Source organism: Chrysochloris asiatica, unplaced genomic scaffold, assembly GCF_000296735.1.
Source record: "Chrysochloris asiatica unplaced genomic scaffold, ChrAsi1.0 scaffold00072, whole genome shotgun sequence".
NCBI lineage: Eukaryota > Metazoa > Chordata > Mammalia > Afrosoricida > Chrysochloridae > Chrysochloris > Chrysochloris asiatica.
The window spans coordinates 6,607,298-6,624,956 of NW_006408590.1; the positions used below are offsets into that span (position 1 = coordinate 6,607,298).

The following is a 17,659-nucleotide window of genomic DNA, read 5'->3' on the forward strand; positions in this document are numbered from 1 at the left end:
AAAGAGCTACTAGTTACTAACATTCCTAATACTTTATCATAAGAGAAAATAATGTATATTTTTCTATGACTATGTTATTTTGTAGTTTTGGTGTGGCACTGTGGGTTAATGTGCTGGACTGGAAGATTGGTGGTTCAGGTTTACCAGCTGCTCCTCAGAAACCCTACTCAGGGTCACTATGGGTCGGAATCAAGTCAACGACATTTAACAATAACAACAATGTCACTTTACTGATTCTATAGTTATTTGGTGTTTCATCTATAAATTGGTTATTATACTGTGATCATCAACAAAATTTTTAAACTTTAAAGTTTATTACCATAATAACTAGCTAATCATATTTTTCCCTTCCAAAAACTTACTGACAACAAAAATATCAGCATTCGGTGCCTTCTTTTCTCTACCTCATCTTTATAAGTGATACTGTGATACTTAGATGAATAGCTACAAATACAATTATTACCAAAGTATATCCTGAACTTTATAAATTGTGAAAATTCTTTAACGCTACAAATTGTAAGAAGAAAAAGAAAATAAGCTGGAGACTTCCTTGATTGACCAGTTTTAAATAAATTGCTTTCTAGAGTCAAAAAGCAAAACAGCAGTAACATTTTATTTATATTCAACCTTGCATCCAAGAACATATAATCTATAGGAGTGAATATTACCTCAATTTTACCACCAGAGCATAGAATTACAGAGACTGAACTAAAGTGAACTCAAGCGCTTAGCTAATCTAGCGTCCATCCCCAAGAATGACTGCATTTTAACAATCCAAAAGATAAGTCCATCTTCTCTATTTCTCAAAATCGCCAGGGAGGATGTTACAACTTGTTTTAGCAATTGGCTCCGGTGTGTAATATCCCTTGTCTAACTCACAATCCAAACCTGCAGATAAGGAGGAAATAAAACCTGGGTTTCCCAGAGTCTCAGTAAATGTTCTTATCCAGTTGTGTTTATAAAACAATTATAAAAATAGGTAGAGAAATAAGCTGATTATTTTTATAACAGGAATTTCAAATATTTAATCAACTATTCTCTTGTTTCAAGCAATATGCAATTTGAAAATAGTCTAGAAAAACAAAACTAATTTACATCTATCTTGATTGCATAATTGCTTCACATTTAAAACACAAATATTTTGTAACTATTGTTGTAGTTGTTAAGTGTCATCAAGTTGGTTCCAACTCATAGTGACCCTTGATAGGGTTTCCAAGGAACAGCTGGTAGGCTTGAACCACCAACCTTGTAGTTAGGAGTCCAATTCTTATCCTGCAGAGTCACAATAAGATTCCTTTTTATAACTGTTAGATGTATATGCAGCGCTGTAGGATAAACATTGGATCTCAAGGTTAGTTTAAACTGAAATGGCAGCAGTTCAAACTTAACAGCTACTCCTAGGAAACCCTATACAGGGTCACTATGAGTCAGAACAGACTTGACGGCACTTAACAACAACAAAAGTAAGAATAGCAAACATTTGCTAGGACTTTCTGGGCAAAAAATTGCTATCCCTGCTTTTTTGATGAAGAGATTGAAGCTCAGAGAAGCTAAATTGCCCATGATCTCATAGCTAGTGAATGGTAAAGCAGGACTCAAACCTAGAAGTTTGGTTTTGTTTTGCTGCCTCATTACTACATCTTGAATAAATTTAACTATCAGTATTTTGATGAGACTTCTTTCTGATTGGCACAAAGTCTTCCTCTGTTTAAAAAAAAAAAAGTTTCTTTATTTTCAAATTCCTATTAGTTTCTCCCTAATTTTAGTATCAAAGATATAGGAAGTAGAAGTATTCTTTAAAAAGAACATATTATATAACAAGAAATACTTTTAAATTTCTTTGTAACAGATTGCTTGATTATTACATGACTTTTTGCAAGTCAGTATAGTTTTTTATATGTAAGAATTTTGTAAAACTATTTTTTTTTTTTTTAACTTTGCTTATTCTTTTAAGAAGTGGGGATGTTTTTAGGTTTTCCTGATACTAATCTAAATGGAAGTGGGCAGATTTGAGATTATTGTTGTTGTTAAGCATCATCAACCCTGTATAGGGTTTCCAAGGAGTAGTTAGTGAGTTTGAACTGCCAACCTTTTGGTTTAAACTGGCCTTGAGTGGTCCAATGCATGATCCTGCAGTGCCACACCAGGACTCTTAGGTTAGACTAGCTTAATGCTAAGTATTTTATAAAATACTGTAACAAACTAGCATGTTTAGCTCCACATGGACACAACTTTTCACTAGGTAAATTGCCAGCTATATTAGCCAAGTGAATTCCAGATATATCACCACTGTGCTGTGGACATTTGTGTTCTTAGTACAATAAGCATACTTCTGAACAGCTGAAGTTTGAGTGTTATACAATGCCTCCATATAATTTCACAGTATATTGACTGACATGAAAACACCACACATCTAAAGTCACTGCATTTTAAAAAGCTGTAAGAAGTCCTGATGGGGCTCTGTAGGATAAACGCTGGACTGCTAACCACAAGGTTGCTGGTTCAGACCCTTAGAAACCCCATTTGCTGAGTTGGAACTGATCCAACAGCACATAACAACAACATAAGAAGTTTTTAATTTAATTCAAACTTAAATATTTACCACAAAATTACCTTTTCCACTGTTTCCTCTCCCACTGAAATCTCACACCCATCTTGTCCCATGCCATTCTTAAAAAACAGAATTCGGATTGAGATCTTCTCTGTAAGTTTCTTCATTCTAGTAGAAAGGACAGGCTTGGTTTTCTGCCTTTTGACATCAGTAGGAAGCATCAGCCCATTCATTGTCCAAGTTACTTTCTTCATTAACAACAGATGGTCTAGAAGATAATTTTTTTTTAAGTCAAGTGAATATTTGGCTTCAAAATCAAAAATGGACACATTCTGCTTCCCCTCCCCCTCTTAGCTATATCATCTACACTGGCCAGTCTCCATTTAGATGCTGGTTTTCTGAAATGCTACCACCAGCTTCCCACTAACCGTGACATAAGCTATAGCAAGCTGTCTGCACTGATAGCCTGCATAAATCATCATTTCTGAAGGGAACAGATGTTCCCGGTATGAAAGAGTAATACCACAATTTAATCCTAATTAAAATTCACCTTAGCATGCCTCTATCAATGATCAGAAGCACTAGCTCCTCACCTATCTAAAGGATCCAATGTCCTTTGCTTACTATAAAGCAAGATGATTCCTGAACTTTTGTGTTCTTTGGGGTTGGGGAAACACTGTCTTCTTTTTAATAAGATTTGTTATCCATATCATCTTAAAGATGATGACCTCCAAATAGTAATCTTATACTATAATTCTCCTCTGACTAGACTGAAGGTGTCCTTCTAGCGTATCTTTCATGAAAGATTCAAACTACTTCGCTAAAAATAAAAAACGGGTTTTCATTAACAGATTACTTTGACCCATACACTTTCGAAGATATGTTTAGGAATTTAAGTTTCAAAACTCTTACTAATATTAATGGGACTGCAACTAAATTATTATGCATGACTTTGAAAATGTAAGGGTAAGAACAGGAGTGTGGCATAGTGCATACTAAGTTACTGTCAGCAATTCTGTCTTTCCAAAGGATTTCATTTCATAAATAAATAATTTACAACAAGATATTTATTTTATTTGAGCATTAAATTTATTTTAGATGATATATTCTTTTCACATAAATTACCAAAATATAATTCCTCACTCATTTTACTTGCATTTATCCTAATGAGCAAAACATAATTTTATGAACACATAAATAAAAATAGCAACATTTATTTGTCTAAATTTCCATATAACCAGTCTTAGCACTTACCTTGAAAGAAGCATTGCCTCTTTGACCTGTTAATAGTATTTTATAAGAAAGCTGCTCACACTGATATATGAAATACAAGCAAATAAATACCAGAACAACATTAAATATTCAAAAACTCACACATACTCTTTTTCCTTTCTTCATTCTCTCTCTCTCACACACATATAAACATGTAAACAGGTGGACAGAAATAGAAACAGAACTTGAGGAATAAATTAAAAACCAAAAGCTCTTAAGAATAGAGATATGATTAAACCTTAAAGGGAAAAAATATTTAAACAGAAATAAATTTACTATATTTTGTCATTTTGTAATCCAAAATTGATAGAAATTATAATCAGAAAAATGAGTGCGTTAGTTAACAAATTCTTGTTTGACAGGAGTTTAACCGCAATCTGGATGGCCCCTAGATGCTTTGAATATGAGAAAGCATGTAAAGTTTACTTTCAACATACCTAGGTTTGAATCCCAGCCTTTCCACTTAGTGACCCTGCAGGAGTAATACTTCCCAATCTCAGGTCATTGCAGTGGTTGCTAGTTGCTATCAAGTCAATTCTGATACAGAGAACTTTTTCATAGAGGGTTTGCAGGCATCTAGTCCTTAGAAGGAGTCCTGATGTGGCGCTGTGGGTTAATGCACTGGACTGTAAGGTCAGTTTGAACCATAAGGTCAGTGGTTCAAGCTTACCAGCCGCTCCTTGAAAACCTTATACAGTGTCGGTATGAGTTGGAAGTGACTCAGTGGCACTTAACAGCAACAACAACAGTCCTTAGGACGCCTGATGTGGCACTGTAGGATCAATACTGGACTGCAAACCCAAGATTGGCAGTTCAAACCCACCATCTGCTCTTTGGAAACCCTATTCAAGGTTGCTATGAATCAGAACTGACTCAATGACATTTACCACCACAGCAAGAGAGGAGAGCAAGCAAGACTTCGCCTCTCATAGTATGGACATACTGTGAAGAGGGACCAGTCCCTGGAGAAGGACATCATGCTTGGAAAAGCAGAGACTCGGCATAAAAGAGGAAGGTTCCCATCAAGATGAATTGACACAGAGGTAGTAACAATGGGCTCGAACACAACAATTGTGAAAATGGCGCAGGACCAGGCAGTATTTCATTCTGTTGTGCAAAGGGTCAGAACCAACTTGACAGCACTTAACAACAGCAGTGGGCATAACTCCACCATGTTATAAGAATTACATATCTTGTATGTCAAACTACCCAACACATTGAAGTCACTTCATAATGTTAACTCCTTGAAATGTGATGGTTTAATATAGGGCTCCAGAGAATGTTAATCTGAAGGGAAAGTAATTCAGGAAGAGTGAAATGATGCACAAAGCTTTTGAGATGGCAATTTGCAAGACATGTTTAAGAAAGAAAACTAAGTTTGAACAGAAGAGGTAGGAAAGGGCTAGATTATGTTGGCCAGGATAGATGGCTGGAGTTTCATTCTGGATTTGATGGAAAGCTATTAAAAGGTTCTCAGGAGGTGCTAGATGAAGAAGAGACAGCGGTGGAGTGGAGCAGACACTGTTGGTATCCCATATAAACTCCTTTTAACAGACCAGTGCACTCAAACTCCAGTGAATCCTGGCTGCAAAAATCTCACTTTGTGCCCTTCTCCTACGAATTCCCCTGTGTTAAAGGTAGTCCTTCCTCCTACTTGAGGCACAGCCCAGAGCTAATGACTGATTGACTGAGGTACACAAAAAGCCAGTCTTTTTGCCTTAAGGAGAGGCAACTGGTAGGGGTCATTCATCACAGGTTGGGGATAAACTTCAACTGAATTCACAGCTTTGCAAAGCTCTTTCCTCTGATCTCTGAAACTTCCCTCGCTCCACATTTTACCACAATAAGTATCTTGCACAATAATCTTCATGTCAGGATCTGCTTTAAGGAACCTGACCTGAGGCAGAGTGAAAAAAGAAGATCTCTCAGCTTTTCTCTTCTCACAGTAGTATCTCTTAAAATAATCACCCATTTTCATTACTAAACAGACTCCAAGTACCCATTTCTCTTGGGTTGTAGCACACCATCAAGTCGATTCTTACTCACAGGGATGCTATAGAACAGAGCAGAACTGCCCAACTGGGTTTCCTACGCTGTAATCTTTCCTGCAGCAGATCGCCAGGTCTTTTCTTTTGAGGAGCCACTTGTAGATTCGAACTGCTGACCTTTCAATTAGCAACAAGCAGTTAACCACTGTGTCACCAGGGTTCTGAGAATCCCTTCATAGACTCCTATTATCTGCAAGGGCTTCCTAGTTGGATCTAATTCTTTGCGCCACATATGATATCCTATCCTCCAAATGAGACTGGGTTTTCCTAAAACATCAATTCTATCATTGCCCAAAGAAAGCTCTCGAAGCTAGCTCTTGCAGTCTTTTACCAGCCAGCCAGTCTGTCAGTTGGCTTGCAACAAATACTTATTGTGCCTGTCGTATATGTCAGTCTCTGTGCTAAAAAAAAAACATGAAAAATACATAGCCCCTTCCCTTAAACTTAGAACTAACAGAGAAGCTTTTGCCAGTCTACAGCCCCTCACTCCCATCATGTCAATTCTGACTCTGAGCATTCCTATGGAACAGAGTAGAACTACTGTATGGGGTCACCAGGGCTGTAAATCTTTATGAAAGCATATTATCACATCTTTCTCCTGTAGAGTGGACGATGGGTTCAAACTACCAACATTTCAGTTAACAGCCAAGTGTTTTAAACACTGTGCCACCAATACTTCTTACTGACCATCTAACCCCATCCAAACTTCCTGGTCTGATTCTACTCTAGTTTGGCCATTATCCCTTGAGTATTCCAGCTTAATTTTAAACTCCATCCTTTACCTTTTCAAACTTGAATCCTTCAAGAACCAGTTAGAGATCAGCCCTCAATGACCTGTCATTTCTCTGAACCCTTAGTGCACTTGCAGGCTATACACCCACCAATACATCCATTCATTAAAAATGTTTGAGAACCTACAACAGACACTGTGTGAGGTACTAAAGAAAGAGCATAGGCCACCTGAAATTATTATGAAAATCTTTTGTAAATATAGATCATATTTCTGCTTCCATACCTACACTTTGTTATTGCTATTGTAAGGTGCAATCAAGTCAGTTCTGACTTATAACAACCTTATGCACAACAGAGCGAAACACTGCCCATTCTTAAACCATCCTCACAATCATTGCTAAGCTTGAACCCCATTGTTGCCGCCACTGTGCCAATCCATCTCATTGAGAATCTTCCTCTTTTCTGCAGACCCTTAACTTTACCTAGCATGATATCCATCTATAGGAACTGGTTCCTCGTGCTATGTGTGAAGTATGAAAGACAAAGTGTCACCAACCTGGCCTTCAAGAGCGTTCTGGCTGTACTTCCTCAAACACAGATTCATTTGCTCTTCTAGCAGTCCATGGTAGTTTCAATATTCTCCTCCAACACCATAACTCAAAAGCCTCAATTATTCTTCAGTTTTCCTTATTCATTGTCCAACTTTCATATGCATATGAAGGTATTGAAAATACCATGGCTTGGGTCAGGTGCACCTTAGTCCTCAGAAGGACATCTTTGCTCTTGAACACTTTAAAGAGATCTTGTGCATCAGATTTTCCTAATGCAACAGGTCATTTGATTTCTTCACTGTTGCTTCCATGAGTTGATGGTAGATCCAAGCAACATGAAGTCTTTGACAACTCTTAATCTTTCCTCCATTGATCATGATGCTATTTATTGGTCCAGTGGTGAGGATTTTTGTTTTCTTTACATAAAGGTACAACCCATACTGAAGGCAGTGGTTTTTGATGTTCATCAGTAAATATTTTACCCTGCTAGTACTTAAAATACCAGTGGCACAACTTCCAGTGTCACAGCAACAAGCAAGTCACCACAGTACAACAAACTGATAGACAAGTGGATAAACCTTTAGAAAGTGAGAAAAAGTTCTGTATATTCTATTACATGGCTTCAAGATATAGAGTACTGTATTACACATAATGTTGTTGTTGTTGTTGTTGTGAAGTGCCGTCGAGTCGGTTCCGACCCATAGCGACCCTGTACAGGGTTTCCAAGGGTGTAAATCTTTACGGGAGTAGAAAGCCTCATCTTTCTCCCGCGGAGCGGCTGGTAGTTTCGAACTGCTGACCTTAAGGTTCGCAGCCCGATTCGTAACCACTACGCTACCAGAGCTCCTTAATGTAGTTACTAAATATTATCTTTTTGTATGTTCAACTAAGTCAATTGATAGATGCAAAAATGGTACCAAACCATTCCCCCAACGGCACTCTCTACTTCTCATCTGGGTTCAACATTTCATTGTAATGGCCACACAGAACTCAGCCACCATGCTCACAGTTATAAGATTTTATTAGGGAAGTTAACAGGTAATAGTGCAGGATCAAAAAATGCTTACGGCACAGTTGTTCCAGTCAGGATAATCTCCCCTTGTTGTTGTTGTTGTTAGGTGCCATCGAGTCGGTACCAACTCATAACAACCTTATGAACAGCAGAACGAAACACTGCCTGATTCTGGGCCAACCTCACTACTGTTGCCATGCTTGAGTCCTCTGATGCTGCCACTTGGCCAATCCATCTCATTGGGGGTCTTCCTCTTTTTCTCTGACCCTCCACCTTATCAAACATGATATCCTTCTCCAGCGACTGGTCCTTCCTGACAATATGGCCGAAGTGTGAGAGACGAAGTTTGGCCATCTTGGCCTCCAAGGAGCACTCTGGCTGCACTTCCTCCAAAATGGATCTATTGGTTCTTTTGGCCGCCCATGCACTTTCAATATTCTCCTCCAACACCATAACTCAAATGCATCAAATCTTCTACCGTCTTCCTTATTCACTATCCAGCTTTCACATGCATATGAGGTTATTGAAAATACCCTGGCTTGGGTCAGGTGCACCTTAGTCCTCAAGCTGACATCTTTGCTCTTCATTACTATGTTGTTGTTGTTGTTGTTGTTGTTAAGTGCTGTCAAGATGATTCTGACCCATAGCAACCCTGTATAGGGTTTCCGAGGAGCAGCTGGTGATCTTGAACCACTGACCTTGCAGTTCAAATGGCTTTGCAGTCTGGTGTATTAACCCACAGCGCGCCACACCAGGTATTGATTATATGCAATGGGAAACCAAAAAATATATATCATGAAGAACAGCTCAGAGTAAGAAGCAGTGAAAGAATAAAAATTTTTTAAAAATCTCACAGTTCTCGTGCATACTAGGCTCAGGATTGTAAAACTTTGGGACTGAAAGAAACTCACAAAATTATTGACTCTATTCACCCATTTAATTCATTCAATTAGTCACTTAGAAAGTAAGCATAAGTGCCTACCACATGTTCCCTGATGCACAGAGAGTCCCAAAGAAATCACAGTCTGATTGGCAAGATAAGAAAGGACAACAATAAACAATCTGGCAGGTGCTAGGTCAGAGGTGTGGTGCTGTAAACTAATGCTTACTAGACTGCTAAATATAAGGTCAGTGATCCAAAATCACCAGCTGTTCTTTGGAAACCCTACACAGGGTTGCTATGAGTTAGAACCGACACACTGGAACTTAACAACTAAAACCACAAGGTGAGAGGTGTGTGCAGGATACTGAAGGAACACCAAGTAGGGGTATCTGCTATCACTTCTGGTGTTCAAGAAAATCTTCCCAAAGGAGGGACATGAGGTAGGACTTGAAGAAGGACAAATCAAGTGGGCAAAGAAAGGGGAGTATGATCCAAGTGAAGGAAATGGTACAGGTGAAGTCCATAGTTATGAAACATGATGGGCAACTGTCGGAAGACTGGACACAAAGTGGTCAGAGGTAGAGTAAGGCGGAGAGAAGCAGCTAAATCAGGGTCTTGTGCACAATGCCAAGAGGTTACACACACCAAAGCAGGTCATTTCATCTTTGGAGCAGTTGGGACTATTGGAAAAGCTTTCCTATCTTAAAGCATTTATCTACTTCTTTACAAAACAAAGCTACTGGAATAAGTGAAAATAAGGAAAGTTCTAAGGTAGTATTTCTCAAAATGTGGACCAGTGACCACTTATATGAGAACCAACTGATGTGTCTAGAAAAAAAGCCAGAAACCTTCATATTTAATAACACAAAGTGATTCTTAGGGGCATCACAGTTTCATAGTGTGATAAATCATTCTCAAGCTGATTCATCTTCAGGAATAAGGAAACAAAGGGTCCAGAAGGATGCTAATTGATATAGAGACAGAAACCCATTCACCTGGGGTACTACATGTAAACAGGACAAATTAGGGGCTGGGGCAGGGGAACCTTTAAAATAAGAATGCAACCATCAAAAGGAAATAGGCATCATCTAGGAAGATTGCTCACCGCCAATGAGAAAGTACTCAGCCAATGAGAAACCGGGGAGGGACTTTGGATCTCGGGAAGTACCCTCCAATATCCTGTACACTGTAAAATGGCTGCGTGGTGCACCTGCCTGTCTTGTCTCCTGGGTTTGACACCCGATTTTGTGAAAAATCAAAGAATAAAGCCTTACTCTTGCTAAAATGAGTACAGGTTGAATATCTTGAGTGTTCGCCCAAAAGCCCTCGTGATAATTCATCAGTGACCTCATACGGGGTAAAGGGGTCCGCCCCAGTTCTCCCTCTGGAGACCCATTGGAGTAAGGTCCTAGTTAGGGATTAATACCGACCCTCCAGTTACCTAGAGGAACCAAGGTAGTATGAGGGTATCGTGAACACTTCTCACAACATGCCTTTATATCAAGAACTGTGGTTGGAGGGCTGCTGGCCTGGGTAAGCATTACTATATCCAAGGGCAAGAAGAAAAATAGAATCTTATGTTTTCACACCAGCACAGAGAATCTGCAGCTGCTCAGCAGAGACTAGAATGGTTTAGATTGAGGAAGAGGAATCATTTTAGAGGCAGCAATCAAAAGGGAGGGGGGGGGAGGGGTTGTAGGATACCCAGGGCAGGGTGTCACGTAGAATAATCAAACAAGAACCTTAGTGCCATCTAAATCCACTTGGAACTACTAGGAAAACTTACTTTGTCATCACTTATAAATGCTTTCTGCATTTCTGTCGTTCATTAACTTTCTCATCTCAAACCTAGCATCCTCCCAGGGCCAACACCTTTGTGAAAGTCAGAAAACAGCACCACTCCCTCAATGGTGAAATGAGGCAAGTGTGGATCCAATCCCACACATCTCTTGACAGCACACAAGGGTGCGAAGTGACCCTGTATCCTTCCAATGATCACACCATCTCCTCTTTCTCACTTACTTTCAAAAAGTAGTTAATAAGCACCTAGTCTAGTAAGGTACTACGAGGAATACTAAGAGAAGAGTTCAATAAACAAGATAGCCATGCCCTACCCCCTTTAAAAGGTAGTAGGAGTTGAGGAGAAAGAATGGCAAGAAATGGCATTGCTGTCAGGGTTGATGTGGAAAGGCTGAAAGGCTGCCTCAAATCCCAGGCATCTAGAGGCCCCTGGGAGAATCATTTATCCAGCATTCCACTTCGGATCATTGTCTGCTCTCAGACAAACATTAGCATAACCATTAGCCTCTCTGCAAAGTAATTACTTTTGGGCTGGCTTACTCTGGCCCCCTGCCAAATGGGAACATTCACAAATCTACATATGAATTTGGGGTAGGAGATTTTTAATATACTCCCCCTAAATGTCCACTCAGTGTTTGTAGCCAAGCAGGCTGCCCTAATGAGGTCTTTTCTTTTCCTTCCCAGAGCTACCTCCTAGGATAGTTCACTATGGCACCTATTTCATTTTGTCCTTCATTCATCCATTGAACGATATTTATTGAGCATCTATTAAGTACCAAGCCCTGTGCAGAAAAATATATGGTGATAAAAACAGTCATGGTTTGTGCCCTATGAGAGCTTTGTCAGAAAGGAACAGAGACATTTTACCAGTAATTTCAAATCTGATGACTATGCAAAAAGGGACATTTAGAGCAAGGAGAAGTATTCCTATTCGTAGGAGTTTCTCTAGAGAGTAGGACAAATACAAAGTCTTTCCCTGCATGGTCCCCAATACCAGGAAGTTAGGAGCATCCCTATAAAGTGTTCCTGAATCTCTACTTTCTCTATTGTACTTTCAACAAAGTTTCTGTCCAAGCACTCCCAACTGCCAAAGAAGGGAACAACACATCTCACCTAGTCACTTCATCCCCTCCTCTAAATTTGCTAGCTATAATGAGTGACTTCCAGAGCAGTTAGTACCAGACCCTCTGCAGTTCCCTTCGACTCAGGCACTTAATGTCCTGGACCACAAGGATAGTTTTAACTACAAAGTCAGTGGTTCAAACCCACCAGTCACTCCTGAGAAACCCTATAAAAGGTCGCTATGGGTCGGAACTGACTCAACAGCACTTAACAACAAGATTCCATTGAATGAGGATGGGATGGATGCAGGTGACTTTGAAGCACTGACCTTGTGGTTTGAAGTCCAGTGCTTATTGGACAGCACTAAGGAGCTCTGGTAGCGTAGTGGTTACGAATCGGGCTGCGAACCTTAAGGTCAGCGGTTCGAAACTACCAGCTGCTCCGCGGGAGAAAGATGAGGCTTTCTACTCCTGTAAGGATTTACACCCTCGGAAACCCTGTACAGGGTCGCTATGGGTCGGACCCGACTCGACGGCACTTAACAACAACAACAACATGGAATAGTGGTAGGTCAGATTTCACTCAAGTGAGTTTCTAAGGTTTAGCATGACCTTGGGCAATAATTCCTCAAGGGTCATATCCCACCTACAAAGGGACTACCAAATTTTCCTGACTGTTGACATCCTCCTAAAGTATTCAGAAAACACCATGCCCCAATGATAATTTTAATTATTTTAGAAGAGCCAGCCCATATCCTATTTTATTTTCAGAGTTTTATTTTTAACCAAATCATTTTTTTTTTTTTTTAATTAAGCACTCTCTAAAGAAAGATGAGGCTTTCTACTCCTGTAAAGATTTACACCCTCGGAAACCCTATACAGGGTCGCTATGAGTCGGAACCGACTTGACGGCACTTAACAACAACAACAGAGGAGCTCTGGTAGCGTAGTGGTTACGAATCAGGCTGCGAACCTTAAGGTCAGCAGTTCAAAACTACCAGCCGCTTCATGGGAGAAAGATGAGGCTTTCTACTCCTGTCAAGATTTACAGCCTTGGAAACCCTGTACAGGGTCGCTATGGGTCAGGATCGACTCGACGGCACTTAACAACAACAACAATCCTGAGATAGAGATACAAGTTTGCTTGCAGATGATACAACCTTGCTTCCTGAAAGTGAAGAAGACTAAAATACCTACTGATAAAGATCAAAGATCAAAGCCTTCAGTATGGGTTGTACCTCAGTGTAAAGAAGACAAAAAATTCTCAGTACTTGACCAATAAACAACATCTATATAAATGGAGAAAAGACTGAAGTTGTCAAAGACTTCATTTTGCCCAGATCAACCACCAACACTCATGGAAGAAGCAGTCAAGAAATCAAATGACGTATTGCACTAGGTAAATCTGCTGTACAAGACCTCTTAAAAGTGTTGAAGAGCAAAGATGTCAGTTTGAGGACTAAGGTGTGCCTGATCCAAGCTGTGGTAGTTTCAATAATCTCATACACATGTGAAAGTTGGACAGTAAATAAGGAAGACCTTAGAAGAACTGATGCATTTGAGTTATGGTATTAGAGGAAAATATTAAAAATACCATGGACTGCCAAAATTGTGTTGGAAGAAGTGCACCCAGAATACTCCTTGGAAGCCAGGATGGCCAGACATGGTTATCCTCTTTGGTAAAGTGGACAGTTGGAGAAAAAGAGGAAGACCCCAATGAGATAGATTGGCACAGTGGAAGCAGCAATGGGCTCAAACATGGCAACAATGATCAGATTGGCACAGGACCAGGTAGTGTTTTGTTCTGTTGTGCATAAGATCTCTATAAATTGGTACCAACTCCATGGCGCTAATAACAACAACAATCCTGGAGTCAATTTGAAGCACAAGGTCAGCAGTTCAAACTCACCAGTTGCTCTTTGGAAACCCTACACAGCTGCTCCTCAGAAACCCCTGAAAGCAGCCCTTTGAGGATGAAGATTCACCTCTGATAAAGAAGAGAAGACAGCGGTGCATTCATAGCTCACAGCTCAGCCTAAAACATTTTTTAAAAGGAAATATGAAAGCTTGTTGGCAGATGGACAAAGTGTTTTGAAAAACAAGGAAATTATATGAAGAATAGTGATTTGTCTTTTCTAAAAGTTGATTAAAATAAACTTTACAGCCAGAGTGCAGATGATTTTTGACTCACCCTTGTAACTAAATCCAGATCTTTCACACTATAAACATCCATTTTGCATGTACCAGGCAAAAAGAATATGGTTTTAGCCTGGAGCGGCTAGAAGAACAGAAGATACTTCTTAAAAGAAAGATGGACAGGAAACAAACCAACAAAAAAGATATGGTCTTCTGCTACCAGAAAAAAAGGAACCAACTTGCAACTTCAAATTCATGAATTAAAAAAAAAATTTTTTTTAAAGTATTCTCTTTTGGTTGGGCAATCCATTTGAAAAAGCATTAATGTTCTGACTGTCAAATAGGTATTGATTGTTACTGCTGTTGTTAAGTGTTGTTGAGTCAGTGCCGACCCATAGCGACTCTGTATAGGGTTTCCGAGGAGCAGCTGGTGAGCTTGATCTGCCGATGTTGTGGTTCAAACGACTTTGTAGTCCAGCGCATTAATCCGTAGCACTACACCAGGACTCCAGGTATTGATAATGACATTAAATATGAAGAAGCACATCATTTCATGAACACAGATAAGTTGATAAAATATAAATGCTCTGACAGTAAGAAAACATATTGCTCTGTTCAACTATGTCATTTGGCCAAAAACCAATTCCTTGTATGTTTAGTAAACAGATTAAATCCAGACCACATTCCTGAATTCAACTGAGTTTCTAGTCACTCCCTTTTCTCTAAATCCCTGCCTTCTTTGTTTCTGCATGTTCTTAAGTGTCATCATTTATTGCCATAGGCATGATGGCTATATTTAACTAATAATGACAGTGACTGTCATTAGATTTTAACTGAGTAACACTAGTCTGACATATCACTTGAAGTATGTCTTCAATATTAAGTTTGATTAAAATTACTAACATCCCATCAATTCTGCCAATCAAAATGTTGTCACTCCTTCCCTGAACTTTTCTATGAACTTTCTTTAAATAAGCTATGGCAGCAGCTTAAAGTTAAGGCTAGCCCTGGGCAATACAGCAAGAATATGTTTCAGTGCAACTCTTAGAACAGAGCAGAGGAAGACCACTGGGGCTCCTTTTAGAAAACCTAGGTTTTTTTTACCTAAACGCATCAAAAGAATTCTCAAGGCAAAAACACAATATAGTGAGAGTTCCAAGTCTCTCATTCAGATTTCCATCATGTGCTGTATATACAACTACTCACCAAGATTTTCAATTGGCTATATTTATCTCAAGATCACAGATCTAGCAAGTACCTTTGGTAGTAAAGTCAGCTTTTTGTGCCCCAACCTATACAGAAGAGTAGAAGAAATACGGTTAGAAAGAGATAAACAAAAGGAAGGAAAATAGGTAAATAACAGGTGGAAAACCAGTATTTCAGGTGCCTATTGTAATTTCTGGTGTGGCACTGCAGAATTAAGCACTGGGCTGCTAACCAAAAGGTCAGTGGTTCAAATTCACCAGCTGCTCCTTGGAAACCACATACAGAGTCTCTATGAGTCATGACTGACTTGATGGCACTTAAGAAATCCTGGTGTGGCGCTGTGGGATAAGCATTGGACTGTTTATTCGGCAGTTCATACCCACCAGCCACCCCTTGGAAACCCTACACTGGGAAGCTATGAGTGGAAACTTAACAACAACACTCCATGTCAGAAGGATCCCTGATACTACTATAGCATAAGAGCAGAACTACTAACCGCAAGACTATCTGCTACTGTAGTTTCACAACCTCAGAAACTCTATACAGGGTCTAAATGAGTCACATTTTGTTATTATATGCCAGACTTTTATACACATCATTTTATTACTTCTTCTATTAGCCCTGTGATATGGGTTACCAGACTCTATTTAAAGCTGAGGAAACTGAGCCTTAGAGAGGCTTAGTAACTAGTGCAGGTGTGTTGTTGTTGTTAGGTGCCATCGAGTTGGTACTGACCCATAGCGACCTTATGCACAGCCGAATGAAACACTGCCCAATCCTGGGCCAACCTCACTACTGTTGCCACGCTTGAGCCCATTGATGCAATAAGATAATATACAATAATCCTTTAAGATACTAGATACTTCAATCAAACGTAAAATATCTACTGTTTCTTTAGTTCAACTATGTTGTTTGTTGTTGTTGTTATTAAGTGCCTTCAAGTCAGTTCCAACCCATAGCAACTCTGCATAGATAGGGTTTCCAAGGAGCAGCTGGAGAGCTTGAACCACCAAACTTGTGGTTCAAACTGACTTTGCAGTCCAGTGCATTAGCCCACAGCACCAGGATATAACAAATCCCCACTCTCTACTATTTTGTTCAATTCTGATTTCAGCTGCCTAGGCAATACTTCTTATTCTAACCCTAACCACTCAAAGTTAGGTCAGATCTCACAATGTATAGAAGAACATAGTCCTCTAGACTGCCAAGTAGGCCTGAGACCTCAGATGCCAGCCACAAGTCTGGGGTACATATACTTTAACTTCTGACCTGCTGACAACAAATTTGGAGTTTTCCTACTACCCTAGGATGCCATCCACAAATTTGGGGTTTCCCTTGGGCATCCTCGTGTCTAATCTGCTGGCCACAAATTTAGGGATTCCTTCTATTCCTCAAGGATCTCTGGTAGTACAGTGGCTAAAATACTTGTTTACTAACTGAAAGGTCAGTAGTTCAAATCCACCAGCTAATCCGAGGGAGAAAGATAGAGCAGTGGGCTCCCATAAAGACTGTTGTTATTGTTAAGTGCCATTGAGTTGGTTCTGACCCATAGTGACCTGTATAGGGATACTGAGGAGCAGCTGGTGAGCTTGAACCACCAACCTTGCAGTTCAAATGGCTTTGCAGTCCACCGCAGTAACCCATAGCACCACACCAGGACTCCCCAATACAGATTGTTGTTGTTGTTGTTATGTGCCGTGGAGTCGGTTCTGACTCATAGTGACCCTGTACAGGGTTTCCGAGGCTGTAAATTTTTACAGGAGCAGAAAGCCTCATCTTTCTCCCATGGAACAGCTGGTAGTTTCGAACTGCTGACCATGAGGTTAGCAGCCTTATTCGTAACCACTACGCTACCAGAGCTCCTTCAATATAGATTACCGCCTGGAAAACCATAAGGGGCAGAGATACTCTATTCTCTAAGGTCACTTGGACTTGGAATCAGCTTGATGTCAATGAACAATGGATACCAGCTGCAAGCTCAGATATTCCCAGCTCTCCATCCCCTCACTTTAACCTGCTAGCTCTTACTACATCCCTCAGGTTCCATAATTGTCTGGAAAGACTCACAGAATTCACTTTTTATACTTAAAATTATAATTTTACTATAGCAAAAAAGGATGCAAATTAAGAGTTGCATAGGGCGCGATCTGGGAGAGTTTTCAGCGCACAGCTTCCATATTCCAAAGGGTATATACCCTCACATATCTTTCACCAACCAGGAAGTCCCGAGTCTTTATTGGCTTCCTAACACACTTGTGACTGAGGTCTTATTGCACGGTCATGTTGAAGCCTAATTGTATTATAGGTGGTGGTGGTATTGTTAAGTGCCGTTGAGTCAGTTCCTACTCATAACACCCTGTATAGGGTTTCCAAGGAGTGACCACTGGGTTTGAACCAGTAACCTTGC

General features: G+C 39.9%; 1 protein-coding gene across 1 annotated transcript in view; it reads right to left on the reverse strand.

Annotated features, from left to right (window-relative positions):
• DCDC1 (doublecortin domain containing 1) overlaps window positions 1–17,659 on the reverse strand; it is an 87,876-nt gene that overhangs the window by 60,141 nt on the left and 10,076 nt on the right. The window contains exon 4 of the mRNA XM_006864907.1: window positions 2,614–2,819. Within this exon, the coding sequence (XP_006864969.1) occupies window positions 2,614–2,819 (206 nt within the window). The remainder of the gene's footprint in view (window positions 1–2,613; window positions 2,820–17,659) is intronic.